Here is a 16,586-nt window from a genome sequence, read left to right on the forward strand (position 1 = left end):
TAGTCAGTCAGTGTGTAGTCAGTGTGTAGTCAGTCAGTGTGTAGTCAGTCAGTGTGTAGTCAGTGTGTAGTCAGTCAGTGTGTAGTCAGTCAGTGTGTAGTGAGTCAGTGTGTAGTGAGTGTGTACAAAGGGCAGCGTTTCCCCTCAGCAAGAACAGAAGCTCCCTGCAGCAGCAGGGGAAACGCGTTCCTGTGACGGAAACAAACAGACATTAAGAAAAGGTTCGACATGGCAGAGAAGAAAGCAGTCTTGTTCAACTTCTGGGGAGTTACTGCCTCTTCCACTCGTCGGGAAGTTTTCCAAACGTTGGAGGAGGTGCACAATCTGCCAGGGTAAGGAGACGACTTCTACCCCACATGTCTGCAGTGACACGAGCAAATCTGATCACACCGTGGGAACATGCTACTGCACGAGAGTAGACACAAATACTCTTGTTGTTTAGACTGTGTATGAAAGAGTGATCTGGATAAGTTGAAGTTGTGTTCATACGTCTTTATTAAAACTAGAGCATGTCTGTATTGACTCTAATGTGTCAGTGGAGAGGCAGTCAAATACTTTGGTAGGGTTTGAACTGTGGTTACTCTTAAACATGTTGAACTTTAGCACTGTGCTGTGTTTATATAACTAGGGTTGCTGGTACTATAAAACTGATGAAGATTTACCAGCTTCAATTGATTTTATTATCAGTTTTTTCGGTTTTAATTCATGCTGGATGTTAAACTCACTAGAAACAGCCGTCTGTGGAGTGGAATTAAAAGGATTAAATCAGTAAAATAGTACATTTGGACATTTAAAGAGGAATAAATAACATATGTAAATGAATAATACATTAGGAGAGTGTTTCTACTCTCATATATGACCTAATGCTTCTGTATGTTTAACCTTCATTTTACGGTCACCTCACACTCTCATATTCACGCCAAAACGCTCCTTATAATTATCTTTGATCTTCATGTTTCCAGAGGTTTTCTGTGCGGCGTGGCGTCCAGAAAGGACAGCGCCATGATCCGTGCAGAGCGAGGCGAGATGACCCTTTCTCAGGTGGGTGACGGGAGGTCATTAACTTCCACAATAATGTACTTATCATTGACTGTGTGTGTGTGTGTGTGTGTGTGTGTGTGTGTGTCTGTCTGTCTGTCTGTCTGTCTGTCTGTCTGTCTGTCTGTGTATAGATGATACCAGCGTTCGAGGCAGAGTGTGTGAAGGAGGCCAAAGTCCAGGGTGTGTCTCTGCCATCTGATTGGTCAGTGAAAGGCCTGCTGAAGGAGCTCCAAGACGCCATGATGGACGTCCAACCAGCTGTGTTGCAGACAGCTGCCCGTCTGCACCACAGAGGTACATCTGCAAACACCTGTACACACACCTGTTTGGGAAAATACTGAGTGTCCCCTTCCAACATTTAATTTAATTTCAAGCCTTTATTTAATCAGATGAATCCCATTGAGATCATTGATCTCTTTTTCAAGGGAGACCTGCTCAAGTAGTTCCACATGAAACATAGAAACATAGGCAGAACAACAAGGACATCATACAGCATCATTTACACAATTATCCACATAAACAGGTACCAATAGCTTCCGATTGAGTAGCATCCAACCCAGCTTTAAAGACATTTAGTGGCACCAGATTGCTCAGTTTCCATTCCTTTTGCAGACTATTCCAAGACAGTGGAGCTGCACATCTAAAAGCTGTCTTCCCTAAGACAGTCCTAGCAGTTGGCACATTTAATAAAACCACAGCATTTGATCTCAGGCAGTAGCCACTTACAATTTTCCGTGAGATCAGGGAGCAGATGTAGGATGGAAGTTTCCCTAACATGGCTTTGTATAAAAAAATGTACCAGTGACTGAGCCTCCGTACAGTTAGTGAAAGCAAACCAGCCCTTGCACACAGGGTACAGTGATGGGTTAATGCTTTACAATTTGTCACAAATCTTAGAGCACTGTGATACGTAGCATCTAACTTGACCAGGCAATGGGCAGGTGCATTCATATACATCAGATCACCATAGTCCAGCACAGGTCAAAAGGTCACAGAGCCTTTTCCTGGCCTCAAGCGAGAAACAGGACTTGTTCCTGAAAAAGAAACCTAGCCTAACCCTCAGCTTTTTAAGCAGGTTATTGACATGAAGTTTAAAAGAGAGACAGTCATCCAGCCAGATACCAAGGTATTTGTAACAGGTAACCACTTCAAGTTTTATTCCTTGCGTAGTTACAATATCTAAAACAGGCTCTGGAGTCTTTTTAGCTTTTGAAAAGAGCATTACCTTGGTTTTATCAACATTTTAAAAGAAGCTTTAGTTCAGAGAGCTGAGTCTGAATAATGTTAAAAACAGTCTGTAATTTAACACCAGCCTCCTGAATGGAGGGACCTGCACAGTACATCACGGTACCATCCGTATGGAAATGTAAAGTAGCTTCATCCACATTATCACCTAAACTGTTGATATAGATGGAGAATAAAAGTGGACCTAAAACAGAACCTTGAGGAACACCATTTGCAATGTTCAACCACTCAGAAGACAGCCCATCAAAATGAGACTAACATGAGAGTAACATGATCACAAAGGTATCCCAACTGCAGCTGTGAACATGACAGGATGTGTGATTACCTAGAAGAGCATCAGGACTGTTTGAGGCATATGATAGCTATGTGATTAACATGATGATTCAGCCTCTATGGAGAGAGACATATGACAAGCATGATCATTTCTGACGTGGAGCTAATCTGAAGTAAACATTGAATACTGCTTTCTATTCCTCCATCTTGTGACTGTGTAACTCCCTCTCTTGGATATCAGCATGTGAAGGACACTGTTCAGGAACTAGTTGATGCTCTGTATGTGATGACTCCTTCCATTCTGGAGAGGATCACAGATACATGGATCCTGAGATTCAAGCTCAAGCCGGTGACGAGAGATATTTTTCTAACTATCAGGGTTACTGACAGCCGTGCTGGCCAATCACTGGCTGGATGACAGCGCGGCAGGAGATGGCCCCGCCCACCTGCTCTCGCTTCTTGGCGGCCGCTTCGACCTGGTCCTCCAGTCGTGTCGCTCAGGTCACATGGTCCCCGAGCCCGCCATGTTCAGGTGCGCTCTGAAGCACCTGGGAGTGACGTCACAACAGGTGAACAGCGCATAGCTAAAGTCATGAAATGATACTAAATATTGAGTTCAGCAGGATTTCTGTTTTTGCTCTCTGTAGCACTTTGGTCGTTTTGCTCTCTTTGACGTTGTTTTGTCTTTTCTTCACTTCTTCACGGACGTTGTTTATCCTCTCTGTGTCTATTTGTGACATCCCAAGAATAAAACATTAGCAGTAGCTTCAAAAAGAGGCTCTGTGTGCAGTAGACCTGTTCAGTAATCCATCAACCCTAACCCTATCAGGGGTGTCCGTGTCAAACTCAAGGCCCGGGGGCCAAATCCGGCCCGCGACTTCATTTCATGTGGCCCCATAAGAGCTTGCTAAGAATATAATATGATTATTATAAGGTTACATGCTACTTTACAGAAGCACGTTGCCCAGAAACTACATGTCCCACAATTCATCTCAAATTTGACTTTTTTCTTAGAATTTGTATTTTTCTCAGAATTAGATTTTTTTTTCCTTCAAAATTTCACTTTTAGTTTTTTGTTCTTCCAGAATTTGGCTTTTCTTTTTAAATCATTTTGTGACATTCTCACTGAAGAGACTTGCAATTGTTTGCCCTAGACTTCTGCTTTCAGACGTAGTTAATTATGAAGTTATTACCCTATCCGATAATAATCCAATGCAGAGGCAATCATGTAATATAAAACATTATTTTATATATATTAAATATTTGTATATGTATTTTTATATAGTCTTAAAGTTACAACCGGCCCTTTGAGTGCAACCATAATGCTGATGTGGCCCGTGATGAAATTGAGTTTGACGCCCCTGCCCTAGATCATCTTTCTATATTTACTGTTAACTTGGAAGAGGAGCTTTGCTAATGCAACAACATGCCTAATATTTCCAGCTTGTAAAATCATGGAAACAGGAAGCGAAGTCTTCTCTCTTAACGTTGTGAGCCTTAACACACAGCGTTTCATTCTCAGTGTACAAAAGCAACTTTCCACAGAGAACACATCAGACTGCAGCCAAGCCTTATGCACCAGATAAACACCTTCTAAAAGGTAGTGTTAGTGACGTGTGCAGACGGTCAGGACAGTTTGATCAGCCCGTCTCCTCTCAGGCCGTGTGGCTGGATGCAGATGAGGAAGGTGTGAAGGCAGCAGAGGGAGTGGGGATGAAGGCCATCTTGGTGGAAAACCTGGACGACGCTCTGAAGAAACTGGCCCACTTCACAGGAGTTCAGGTGTGGACAGTTCTTACCTTTCTGCTTTATAGGAAGGACACAACACAACTGGGCATGGATAGATAAAGACACACCAGGGTGGATTACGGAGAGACAGGCTAAAGCTGTCCATTTTTAGATTTATTTTAGCATCTGTATCTATTTGTAGAAAGATTACTTAAAGTTAGCATCACATAACGCCTCATTTGAAAATGTAAACATAAGATAAATATGAAATGTAAGCCCGCATGCAGACAAGGAGTTATGTCTGTTAGAGATGACTTGTGTGTTAGTGAAAGTGAATGTGTGTTTCAGGCTGATGGAGCAGAGAGTCCTCCGCCCTCCTGCAGCCCTGAGGAAGTGTCTCATGGATTCGTTACCATCAGGGTAATCATCTCTTCAAGAAGAGAGTAAACCACAGTGTAAATGTTGTTTCCTGTATGTTTAACGGTAATGTTTCTCTTAACGGTAATGTTTCTCACGTGTCAGCCCGGTGTGAGGACCCATTTTGTTGAAATGGGCTCAGGTCCGCCCGTCCTGCTGTGCCACGGCTTCCCTGAGAGCTGGTTCTCCTGGAGGTTCCAGGTAACATGAAACCTTTCATAAAGCACAAGTGTTAGACAAATATCTCTCGTCCCCGGCTTGAGCTTGAATCTCAGGATCCATGTATCTGTGATCCTCTCCAGAATGGAAGTAGTCAAAACAAAAAAAGATAATGTGTTGGTATCTTTTCTTAAAATCTCAAAATGCTGACTTTTTCTAAAAATCTTAAAATTCTGGCTTTCTTAAAATTCTGACTTTTTCTCAACATTCTGACTTTTTCTCAAAATCTCAAAATGTTTGTCTAACACTTGTTGACACTTTATGAAAGGTTCCAGGTAAAGTGAAACCTTTCATAAAGCACAAGTGTTAGACAAACACCGTCCCCAGCTTGAGCTTGAATCTCAGGATCCATGTATCTGTGATCCTCTCCAGAATGGAAGGAGTCATCACATACAGAGCATCAACTAGTTCCTGAACAGTGTCCTTCACATGCTGATATCCAAGAGAGGGAGTTACACAGTCACAAGATGGAGGAATAGAAAGCAGTATTCAATGTTTACTTCAGATTAGCTCCACGTCAGAAATGATCATGCTTGTCATATGTCTCTCTCCATAGAGGCTGAATCATCATGTTAATCACATAGCTATCATATGCCTCAAACAGTCCTGATGCTCTTCTAGGTAATCACACATCCTGTCATGTTCACAGCTACAGTTGATACCTTTGATATCATGTTACTCTCATGTTGGAAGAGGACACTCAGGATTTTCCCAACAACAAGCATGCATAATAAAACAACAACCATTTCATATACATCCCATAACAGTGTTTCGTACCTCTCTCTGCTGCAGATACCTGCCATGGCGGCCGCTGGCTTCAGGGTTCTGGCTCTGGACATGAAGGGGTTCGGGGAGTCCACCGCGCCTCCAGGTGAACTACGTTCACATGCAGCCGTAATACGGTGGCCCTGAAGGTCAAAACACAACAACGATGATCAAAATGCAAATTAATTCACAAAAAAAAAAAACATTTTACACAACTCACAAAACACAGAAACATATCAAAAACAACTAAAATAATTCACAAAACAGTTGAAATGTTATGTTTTGACCCTCAGGGCCACCGTAGACGTATAGTCAATGATTAACTACATAGATAGCAAGAACTACTTATTTCAACGTTGTTTTTACCACTTACAGACATAGAGGAGTATTCCCAGGAGCAACTTTGCAAGGTATGACACCACACACACACACACACACACACACACACACACACACACACACACACACACACACACACACACACACACACACACACACACACACACACACACACACACACACACACACACACACACACACACACACACACACACAGCTTCTTCATGTTATTGTTCTTTTAGGGCTGAAACTCGAATGAACCATTTTTGAAAATGTTCAGATATGAACCAAACCATTAATGTGGAAAATAATGGAATGATTGTTCGATATTTATAATAATATTTAGGTTCAGAAACTACTCTTCAGTATAATATGAAACGATGTTACGAGGAACGATTCTAAACCCCACACAACGTGCTTTTTCTCCAGGATTTAATCACATTTATGGACAAAATGGTGAGTGAATACGCACTGAGTGAAGCACTTTTTAAAAATAAAGTAAATTAAATTGATTGCAGTTTAAAAATAATCTTTTATTTTGTGTTTTTCTGCAGGCGATGCCACAGGTCACGCTGGTGGGGCACGACTGGGGCGGCGCTCTGGTGTGGAACATGGCTCAGTATTACCCCGAGAGAGTGAGGTAGGTACGTGCGTACACACACACACACACACACACACACACACACACACACACACACACACACACACACACACACACACACACACACACACACACACACACACGTAAAATGTGTGTGTGTGTGTGCAGGGCAGTGGCCTCTCTGAACACGCCTCTGTTTCCCGCCTCTCCCTCTGTGAATCCTGGTGAGAAACTGAAGGATATTCCTATCTTCGACTACCAGCTCTACTTCCAACAGCCAGTGAGTCTGCCACTGAAACCAGTTCTGCCACTTCCTGCTAGGAGCGTTTCCACTTAGTGTGTGTGTGTGTGTGTGTGTGTGTGTGTGTGTGTGTGTGTGTGTGTGTGTTCCAGGGTGTAGCAGAGGCAGAGCTGGAGAAAGATCTGGAGCGCACGTTTAAGATTTTCTTCTTCAGCAGTGCAGAAGCGGTGAGGAGACACACACAGACAGACAGACACACAGGCAGACAGAGACACAGACAGACAGACAGACACAGAGACAGAGAGAGAGACAGACACACAGACAGAGAGACAGACAGACGCACAGACAGACAGACAGAGAGACAGACACAGAGACAGACAGACAGAGAGACAGACAGACAGACACACACACAGAGAGAGAGACAGACAGACAGACAGAGAGACAGACAGAGACAGACGGACACAGACAGAGAGACAGACAGACAGACACACACACAGAGAGAGAGACAGACAGAGAGACAGACAGACAGACAGACACACACACAGACAGAGAGAGAGACAGACAGACACATTAGTTCTTAATAGTATGATAAATATAAGAAATGCATGTGTCTGCCTCTCAGGTGACGCGCCCTGCACTCAGCACTGCAGGAGTCTGTGCTCGAGGTGACTATCAGGATTTACGTGTCTTTATACACACTTTTTAATACATATGATAACTCCTCTTAACAACGTGGTGTTCCAGGGGGTCTGTTTGTGGGTCTGCCGGAGCAGATTCCCCGCGGCTGCATGCTGACGGAGGCCGAGCTGCAGTACTACGTCAGCCAGTACAAGGAGCGAGGCTTCAGGTGGAACATTTAACAGATCTGACAGAAAACACAACATCCTTTTCAAAAGTAGCTCTCCAGTGAGTGTAACACTGAGCCTTGTGTGTGACAGGAGGCCGTTGAACTGGTATCGTAACGGGGAGGCGAGCTGGAGGTGGAAGTGCTCTCAGCCCTCTGCAAAGGTCTGTTTCATTCAGCTCATTAGAAACAGCTGATCTCCAACACATGGATGCATTTGAACTACGTCTATCTTTATAGTGAGACGTGTGCTTTGATTTCCTATTGGACCGTCATTTCTTAAAATATTATTGTGTATATATTTCATTAAAACGAATATGCGCGTGTGTGTGTGTGTGTGTGTGTGTGTGTGTGTGTGTTTCGTGTGTGTGTGTGTGTGTGTGTGTGTGTGTGAGTGTGTGTGTGTGAGTGTGTGTGTGTGTGTGTGTGTGTGTGTGTGTGTGTTAGCTGCTGATGCCTGCTCTGATGGTGACGGCAGGTAAAGACCAGGTGCTGCTGCCGGCCTTCACCAAGGGGATGGAGGACTTGGTGAGAAACTAACAGCGAGACCCTCCTAAACAACCACACAGACACACAACTGAGCACGCAGTGACTGAAGTGGTCTATAAAGAGACACATGAGTAAACCCACTAAGGGACACAAAAAACAAAGATAAAAGGGACACAAATTGACCAAAAAGACACACCATGACTGAAATTGCCTATATAGACACAATAGACACACAAAATGAGCTCAAAGACCCACTAAGGGACACAAATTGACCACACAGTGTCTGAAATTGCCTATAAAGACACACAAAATGACCTAAAAGAGACACAATAGACCCACGAAGGGACACAAAATGAAGATAAGAGGGAAGCAAATTGACACAAAATGACTCAATGTGACTAAAATTGCCTATAAAGACACACAGTAGAACCAATCGGGACACAAATTGACCAAAAGACACAAAATGACTGAAATTGCCTAAAAAGAGACACAAAATGACCTCAAAGACCCACTAAGAGACCCACTAAGAGACCCACTAAGAGACCCACTAAGGGACACAATAGACACACTAAGGGACACAAAAGGGACACAAAAGGGACAGAAAAAGACCGTATAACCATCAGAGACTGTGAGGTGTGGGGCCTGTTTCCTATAACCCCCCAGGGGTGATTCATATTTGTTTTTCGATGCAGATCCCTGACCTGAAGCGAGGACACATCGAGGAGTGCGGACACTGGATCCAGATGGAGCATCCGGCGGAGACCAACAGGATCCTGATCTCCTGGCTCTCAGAGACTCTGAAATAACATCACAACTAAAAGATTCTCACTAAATCACATTAAATGATTTTGTCTGAACTGAAGAAATCAATCATAATGTAATATCTGCTTACATTTCACAGCTTTTTGGACTAAAATAACACATTTATGGGGGTTTGATGAGTGGAATGTGCACCTTTATTTAATACTACAATGATAACTGACAATTCAGGTGTGAATGAATATCATTTATTGTTCATAAAATGTGTTTAACTGGGCTGGAAGAAATGCACTTGTTATACAAAAGAAAATACAATGAAAACCGCAGAGATGAAAAAATACATATACAATTCTAATAAAACAGAGAGACATTTAAAAAATACGACTTGCATAATAACTTCATTTATTATGAGATCAAAACATGCGTTAACTCAATGCTTGAAATCAGGCATGTGTGAGCACAGTGTCGCCCCCTGGTGTTGGAGATGGGAAGTGAACAGAAAACGCTTCACAGTTTCTTCTGCTTGAACAGCTTCTTCCAGGACGGCATGATGTGCTCATAAATCCTCTCTATCTGTAAAAAACATACAATCGTTCCCATTTAACTGCATGTTAACAAACCTTGCAGAAGTAAAGGTGGGAAAACACGGAGGAAACTCGTTTACAGAGGTGGGAAGTAGTGTATAAATACTTATACTTTTTCTGGTATCAGTACTTTACTCCACAACTTTTTACTTTGACTTCTTACATTTTGAACACAAATACCTGTACTTTCTACTTCTTACATGTTGAACTCAAATACCTGTACTCTCTACTTCTTACATGTTGAACCCAAATACCTGTACTTTCTACTTCTTACATGTTGAACACAAATACCTGTACTTTCTACTTCTTACATGTTGAACACAAATACCTGTACTTTCTACTTCTTACATGTTGAACTCAAATACCTGTACTTTCTACTTCTTACATGTTGAACTCAAATACCTGTACTTTCTACTTCTTACATGTTGAACTCAAATACCTGTACTTTCTACTTCTTACATGTTGAACTCAAATACCTGTACTTTCTACTTCTTACATGTTGAACTCAAATACCTGTACTTTCTACTTCTTACATGTTGAACTCAAATACCTGTACTTTCTACTTCTGACATGTTGAACTCAAATACCTGTACTTTCTACTTCTTACATGTTGAACACAAATACCTGTACTTTCTACTTCTTACATGTTGAACTCAAATACCTGTACTTTCTACTTCTTACATGTTGAACTCAAATACCTGTACTTTCTACTTCTTACATGTTGAACACAAATACCTGAACTTTCTACTTCTTACATGTTGAACTCAAATACCTGTACTTTCTACTTCTCACATGTTGAACACAAATACCTGTACTTTCTACTTCTTACATGTTGAACTCAAATACCTGTACTTTCTACTTCTCACATGTTGAACACAAATACCTGTACTTTCTACTTCTTACATGTTGAACTCAAATACCTGTACTTTCTACTTCTTAGATGTTGAACTCAAATACCTGAACTTTCTACTTCTTACATGTTGAACACAAATACCTGTACTTTCTACTTCTCACATGTTGAACACAAATACCTGTACTTTCTACTTCTTACATGTTGAACACAAATACCTGTACTTTCTACTTCTCACATGTTGAACACAAATACCTGTACTTTCTACTTCTTACATGTTGAACACAAATACCTGTACTTTCTACTTCTCACATGTTGAACACAAATACCTGTACTTTCTACTTCTTACATGTTGAACTCAAATACCTGTACTTTCTACTTCTTAGATGTTGAACTCAAATACCTGAACTTTCTACTTCTTACATGTTGAACACAAATACCTGTACTTTCTACTTCTTACATGTTGAACTCAAATACCTGTACTTTCTACTTCTTACATGTTGAACTCAAATACCTGTACTTTCTACTTCTTACATGTTGAACTCAAATACCTGTACTTTCTACTTCTTACATGTTGAACTCAAATACCTGTACTTTCTACTTCTTACATGTTGAACCCAAATACCTGTACTTTCTACTTCTTACATGTTGAACACAAATACCTGTACTTTCTACTTCTTACATGTTGAACTCAAATACCTGTACTTTCTACTTCTCTCATTTTCCAAACAGGCTGGTTCCTTTAGTCTGAATGTGTGTTTGGTGGCGTGATCATTATTATTTAGACTCATTGCGTGCCTATTGATTTGAACACGATGCGTGTATCCATCATTTCCTGGTCTTCTCTAAAGAAGAGGGACCAATGGAAACGTTGTCATGTTGCCGTTGGTCACCATGGAAACATTCATTAGCTAACAATGACATTATTGTTCTATTAATATAAAGGGAGGTCAGGTACTCTTTAAAACAGCTGCTAGTTATGGGTACTTTTTACTGAAGTACATTTCAAAGTTCTTTACTTTGACTTGAGGAAAGAAGTTTAGTCAGTACTTTTAACACGAGTATCTTCTACTTGAGTAAAGGATGTGTGTACTTGTACCATCTCTGCTCGTTTATCATTAAATATCTGAGGAATAAAGTCAAGAATGCTGATACTATTTCAAAAGCCTCACCTGCTGGGACTTCTTGACTCCGTACCTGAGGAGCGTGGCCTGGTGCTCGCTGTTATGAAACAGGATGTCGAAGGTCACCTCGCGCCCCATCAGGTCGTCGATGGCCGGCTTCACCACGCTGTGGAAATCCCTGACTGAGAAACAGTCGTCCATCATGTTGTTGACCTGAGCAGAAGTACACATTCTTTACTCAAGTAGAAGTACAGATACTCGTGTTTAAAAATACTAACTCCTAACACATCTAAATCTACTTCCAGCATGGATAAATGTTCACATTGTTTGTTTTATATGCTTCTTGAAATCCTAAAAACCACATTGTTTTTCTAGAACAGATTACAAATCGCCTGAGAGTGCGGAAAACTTAAACAATTTAATTTATTCACTAGAAAAACTCATAATTTTGAGTAAAAATCATAATTTGAGAGAAAAAGTCATAATTTTGAGAAAAACTCATAATTTTGAGAAAAACTCATAATTTTGTGAAAAAGTCATAATTTTGAGAAAAAGTCAGAATTTGAGAAAAAGTCAGAATTTTGAGATTTTGAAAAAAAGTCAGAATGTTTTCTCAAAACATTTTGAGAAAAAACTCAACATTTTGTTGATGACAATCCTATGATTACCTACAAGAACCGGTATTCCTCCATCTTGTGACTGTGTAACTCCCTCTCTTGGATATCAGCATGTGAAGGACACTGTTCAGGAACTAGTTGATGCTCTGTATGTGATGACTACTTCCATTCTGGAGAGGATCACAGATACATGGATCCTGAGGCTCAAGCTCAAGCCGGGGACCAGGGAGAGTTTTCCTAACAGTTTAAAGCTTTTCTTAACAATATATTCCCCACTATTTGTATTGTTTGATGTACAAAGCATTACAATCTAAATATACATTTGAATATTCTTCAGATATGAGATGGTGTGTCACCTTGTATTTCTTCCCCAGCAGCTCCAGTGGATCCAGTTTGATCTCTGACCTCAGAGCCCGGCCAAACAGAATCATCTTGGAGTCTGAATCTGAACAAACAAACAGATATAATATCACAAAGAGTTTGAAGAGTCACACGTGTCAGTAAATTAACCAAATGTGCTAAAAACATCCCCATATCATCATTTCTGAATATTTGAACCACACAAGATTTTTATCTGGGATGTGTCACAAGAAAGAATAAGGCTGCTGAAAATAAAGATTATAAAACCCCTTTATGTTAATGTTAATTAATGTTCCTCAGCTCTGGACAAGCAGAGGAACTACATGCTGACTGAACACACACATGTTTTATTCTAACTTCATAATCTTGATTGAAATGTACTTATCCAACGCAACAACCTAATTGGGGTCAAATGAGGTCAGTAAGAAAAGCAGGAAACACTGACCTCGACAGGTCAGGTGAGCGACGTAGGGAACGCCGTCCTTCTCTCCGTAGTACACAGCGAAGTGAGAGAAGTATTTGTTCCTGGGATACTCCACGATGTCCCCCGGGAACACCTCGGGACGGGACTGCGTCTGCAGATTTTTAATTAGTATTTTATTGTTATACGTACAAAAATATCAAGGCTAATTCCTAGTGTGTGAAAAACAACTTTGTTTCCAACGTGAACATCTAAATATTAAGAGAATGATTTACTTTCTTGGGTCAAATGGGCTATTCAGAGTCACTTTGATTAAATTAAGAGATAAACAGACAAAGCAAGAGAGTCTTTTCACACTTTGATAACCTGGAAATGTGCTTTTTAAATGGCTTGTGCAAAAAATATTAGAGAATTAAAATAATGTTACCAACATGTGGACACAGACTTTAAAGGATTTCTGCACTCATTTTGGAAACAACAAAACAGATAAAGATTGTAAATAAAGATGTTTCGTCTGTACTCACCAGGCCCATGGGTTTGAGTTAATACTGCAGCTGTCTGAAATGAAACCCACACACACTGATCACAGTCTCATGTGTGTGTGATAGACTTTGTGTCGCAGTGTCTTCGCGTCCCTTCAGGTGTCATTTGTGCTGGAGGGTGATTTTTTTTTGGGGACGTTTCTGCGTTTCTTCCACGCACCACGGAGTCCCTCCACCTCAGGGCGTGTGAAGCAGGTGCTTCCTGAACGGAAGGCTTGAAAACAGGAAGTAGCTTCAACGCAGCTCCAATCAGACGGGTTTTAATGAGAGATAAGAAGACAGAGTGTGCAGAAACCATTATTACTGAAAGCTAAAGGCTGGTTTCCTTGGGTATTAAGATTTGATTTGAAAAGAGCCTGGGTTTGATTGACAGCTACTCGTTTGAAGCTTAATGAACCTAAAATAACGCCTGGAGAAAATCTAAAGAAAACCCCTTGTGGAAATATGAAGCGAGTCCTTTCATCGCTAAACTTTATTTTATTTTTCCCTGAATTGTTGCCGTCTGAGAGATAAACAGGCTGGCTATAATATCCTCTTAAATACAAACACATTTCCGTCTCCATGTCAAACTTTACGGATAAAAAAAACAGCTGGAGGGGCTCCTGTGGAAAAATGTCCTGATTTAATGTCACAATAATCACGTGTTGCTCCTTTAACTCTGGTTTGATTACACCTCTTTGTCAGACCCCCATTCACTGGCTCTAAAGCGCTGTGATTGGTGGAGAAATGACAATGAACCCCGCTGAGAAACAGAAGCAGTCTAACACAACCTGAAAGCTTCTGAGATCATCTTCATGAAGACCACCCACCCACATTTACAAAATATAGATTATCTGCAGATTCAGATCCACGACACACAGAAAGTGTGAGCACGGCATTTACTGAAGGAAACACACTTTCATTGATTCAAAGTGCGTGTGTGTTTTGCAGCTCAAACACACAATGCCACTTTTTTAAAGTCAGTGCAGCATCACAGTCCGTCAGAAGGCACCTGAGCTGGAGGTTCACCAGTGACACACACACACACACACACACACACACACACACACACACACACACACACACACACACACACACACACACACACACACACACACACACACACACACACACACACACACACACACACACACACACACACACACACACACACACACACACACACACACACACACACACACACAGGCAGTAAAAAATACAATTTCGACTTTTAAAAGTTTGATATGGATATGGCCTGCAATGGAAGTGTGATCAACACATTGTGGCATCAATGGTTTTTAAATGTGTACATCTTTCCCCTTACAGCTATGACTGTCTGTATTTTGGAAACACATTTTCTAACAGACTCATTACAGGAGCTGAGTTTCATCTTACAACATAAAATAAACGTACATCCACGCCAAAATGAATGCCATATACGATAAAGGAAAATGTGCAGCATTGGAGTTTCTCACCTCGGGGATTCCTGAGCCGCAGGCGTACGGAGCGAACACTCGCACCAGGGACACGGCCAGGAAGGAAAACAGCAGAGCCCACAGGACGTACAGGAAGTAGTTCAACAGGTACGCTCCCCCTCCCTGAAACAAGTCAAATATAGCAGGGACTGAAATCTACAGTGTCCAGTCTTTCTGTCCCGAAAACCGAAGACTCTTTTTAGGCTGCTAAGGACAGTCTTTCACTAATGTACATTTCTCACAGATTTTGAAGTGACTGTTATTTTGTATATATTGATTGTTGTGCTTTTATTTATGTCTTAATGTGTGCATATTTATAAATGTGTGTTGATATACCGTAATTTTCGGACTATAAGCCGCGCCTTTTTTCCCATTTTACGACCCTGCGGCTTATATAACGGTGCGGCTAATCTATGGATTTGTACAGCTAACGGCCACTAGGGGACCTCCTAAATCTATGGGTTTTACAGGTTACAGTCCACCACCTTTAACTCTATGGGCTCTATGGCCGGTCCGCGCCCCCCACCTTTAAGCGGCGGGCTCCAGCAGGAAAAGCTGGAGGCCGGAAAAGAGTGAGACAGGTAGCGCGCAAAAGTAAAAGTGGAACCGAGAGTGGTACGAGAGACAGAACGAGAGCAAGACAGACAGACATTACGAGAGCGAGACAGTTTGTCCCCGTCCCACTGGTTGAAAACCACTGCTGTAGATCACTGCCGGTACGTGCGCTGGGAGCGGACCGTTTAAGTTTGAAAGTTGAAAAGTGTGTGTGTCTGAAACGCTATGTGATACAATCAATCAATCAATCAATCAATGTTTATTTATATAGCCCAATATCACAAATGTTACATTTGTCTCAGTGGACTTCACAGTTTGTACAGAATATCAGTATGACAATACGACACCCTCTGTCCTTAGACCCTCTGTCCTTAGACCCTCTGTCCTCAGACCCTCTGTCCTTAGACCCTCTGTCCTCAGACCCTCTGTCCTTAGACCCTCACATCGTACAAGGAAAAACTTCCAGAGAAAACCCCACAGTTTAAAGGGAAAAATGGGAGAAACCTCAGGGAGAGCAACAGAGGAGGGATCCCTCTCCCAGGACGGACAGACGTGCAATAGATGCCGTGTGTAAATTGAAAAGATAATACATTTGCAACATAGGTAGTCCAAATGTTTGGAAATGCATGTGTGTATAATAGGAAGATGAATCCACGAGGATATCCATCCAGGACTTATGATCCAGGACCGCAGCCACGACTCAAGATCCAGGACTCGCAATCCATGACACAGGACCGCAGGATCATCCATGACTCCGGATCCCGGCGTATATAGACACCAAAAAGAAAGAAATTTGGGGAAGCTGGGTTAATCGGAACATGAGAGTACACAGGTATAGACTGAGAGAAGGAAGAAGTAAGATGTCCCCCGACAAACTAAGCCTATATCAGCAAAACTAGGGGCTGAATCTAATCAGCCCTAACTATAAGCTTTATCAAAAAGGAAGGTCTTAAGCGCACTCTTATACAGTACAGTTTACACAGCACATGTTCTGTAGCTACTATTGCACTAAATGCTAACACTTGAATACGTTATGCAAATATGCAACTTGTTTGTTGAAATGTTAATAAATGGGAGCTTCCTCAAACAGCCATCTCTTTCCCCACAATCCCCTCTGT

At 41.5% G+C, this 16,586-nt stretch overlaps 3 protein-coding genes across 4 annotated transcripts in view; 1 reads left to right on the forward strand and 2 right to left on the reverse strand.

Moving 5' to 3' along the window:
* The first annotated feature begins 41 nt into the window (after window positions 1–41).
* LOC307032181 (bifunctional epoxide hydrolase 2-like) lies at window positions 42–9,342 on the forward strand. The gene is made up of 18 exons (XM_079670005.1): window positions 42–332; window positions 963–1,041; window positions 1,173–1,335; window positions 2,938–3,128; window positions 4,219–4,341; window positions 4,636–4,707; window positions 4,810–4,905; window positions 5,716–5,794; window positions 6,064–6,098; window positions 6,457–6,483; window positions 6,582–6,667; window positions 6,797–6,908; window positions 7,022–7,096; window positions 7,492–7,534; window positions 7,614–7,716; window positions 7,808–7,877; window positions 8,161–8,241; window positions 8,895–9,342. The coding sequence occupies exons 1-18, from the start codon at window positions 229–231 to the stop codon at window positions 9,006–9,008; spliced, it is 1,653 nt and encodes a 550-aa protein (XP_079526131.1). The 5' UTR covers window positions 42–228; the 3' UTR covers window positions 9,009–9,342.
* On the reverse strand, window positions 9,194–13,582 carry LOC307032183 (phospholipase A and acyltransferase 2-like). 2 transcript variants are annotated; one of them, XM_079670008.1, is made up of 5 exons: window positions 13,442–13,582; window positions 12,942–13,071; window positions 12,493–12,581; window positions 11,593–11,732; window positions 9,194–9,534 (listed from the first exon to the last, which is right to left on the reverse strand). In XM_079670008.1, the coding sequence occupies exons 1-5, from the start codon at window positions 13,448–13,450 to the stop codon at window positions 9,531–9,533; spliced, it is 372 nt and encodes a 123-aa protein (XP_079526134.1). In that variant the 5' UTR covers window positions 13,451–13,582; the 3' UTR covers window positions 9,194–9,530. The 2 variants fall into 2 exon arrangements, with proteins under 2 accessions (XP_079526134.1, XP_079526133.1); XM_079670007.1 differs by having other exon boundaries at window positions 11,568–11,732.
* LOC307032182 (H(+)/Cl(-) exchange transporter 4-like) overlaps window positions 13,528–16,586 on the reverse strand; it is a 14,165-nt gene continuing 11,106 nt past the window's right edge. The window contains exons 5-6 of the mRNA XM_079670006.1: window positions 14,914–15,036; window positions 13,528–14,455 (exon numbers count right to left, since the gene is read on the reverse strand). Coding sequence (XP_079526132.1) covers window positions 14,366–14,455; window positions 14,914–15,036 — 213 coding nt within the window. The 3' untranslated portion in view covers window positions 13,528–14,365. The remainder of the gene's footprint in view (window positions 14,456–14,913; window positions 15,037–16,586) is intronic.

The sequence above is a fragment of the Notothenia rossii genome, assembly GCF_949606895.1.
Source record: "Notothenia rossii genome assembly, chromosome: 3".
Classification (NCBI taxonomy): domain Eukaryota; kingdom Metazoa; phylum Chordata; class Actinopteri; order Perciformes; family Nototheniidae; genus Notothenia; species Notothenia rossii.

Bases quoted from the DNA above. Each gene is read 5' to 3' on its own strand.
- LOC307032181 (XM_079670005.1), top strand. From the start codon at position 229: ATGGCAGAGAAGAAAGCAGTCTTGTTCAACTTCTGGGGAGTTACTGCC. The intron at 6,484-6,581 runs GTGAGTGAATAC...GTTTTTCTGCAG, and splicing joins TCACATTTATGGACAAAATG to GCGATGCCACAGGTCACGCT. The intron at 8,242-8,894 runs GTGAGAAACTAA...TTTTCGATGCAG, and splicing joins CCAAGGGGATGGAGGACTTG to ATCCCTGACCTGAAGCGAGG.
- LOC307032183 (XM_079670007.1), bottom strand. The intron at 11,733-12,492 runs GTGACACACCAT...ACTTCTGCTCAG, and splicing joins TGCTGGGGAAGAAATACAAG to GTCAACAACATGATGGACGA. The intron at 9,535-11,567 runs GTGAGGCTTTTG...TGTTTTTTACAG, and splicing joins GAGTCAAGAAGTCCCAGCAG to ATAGAGAGGATTTATGAGCA.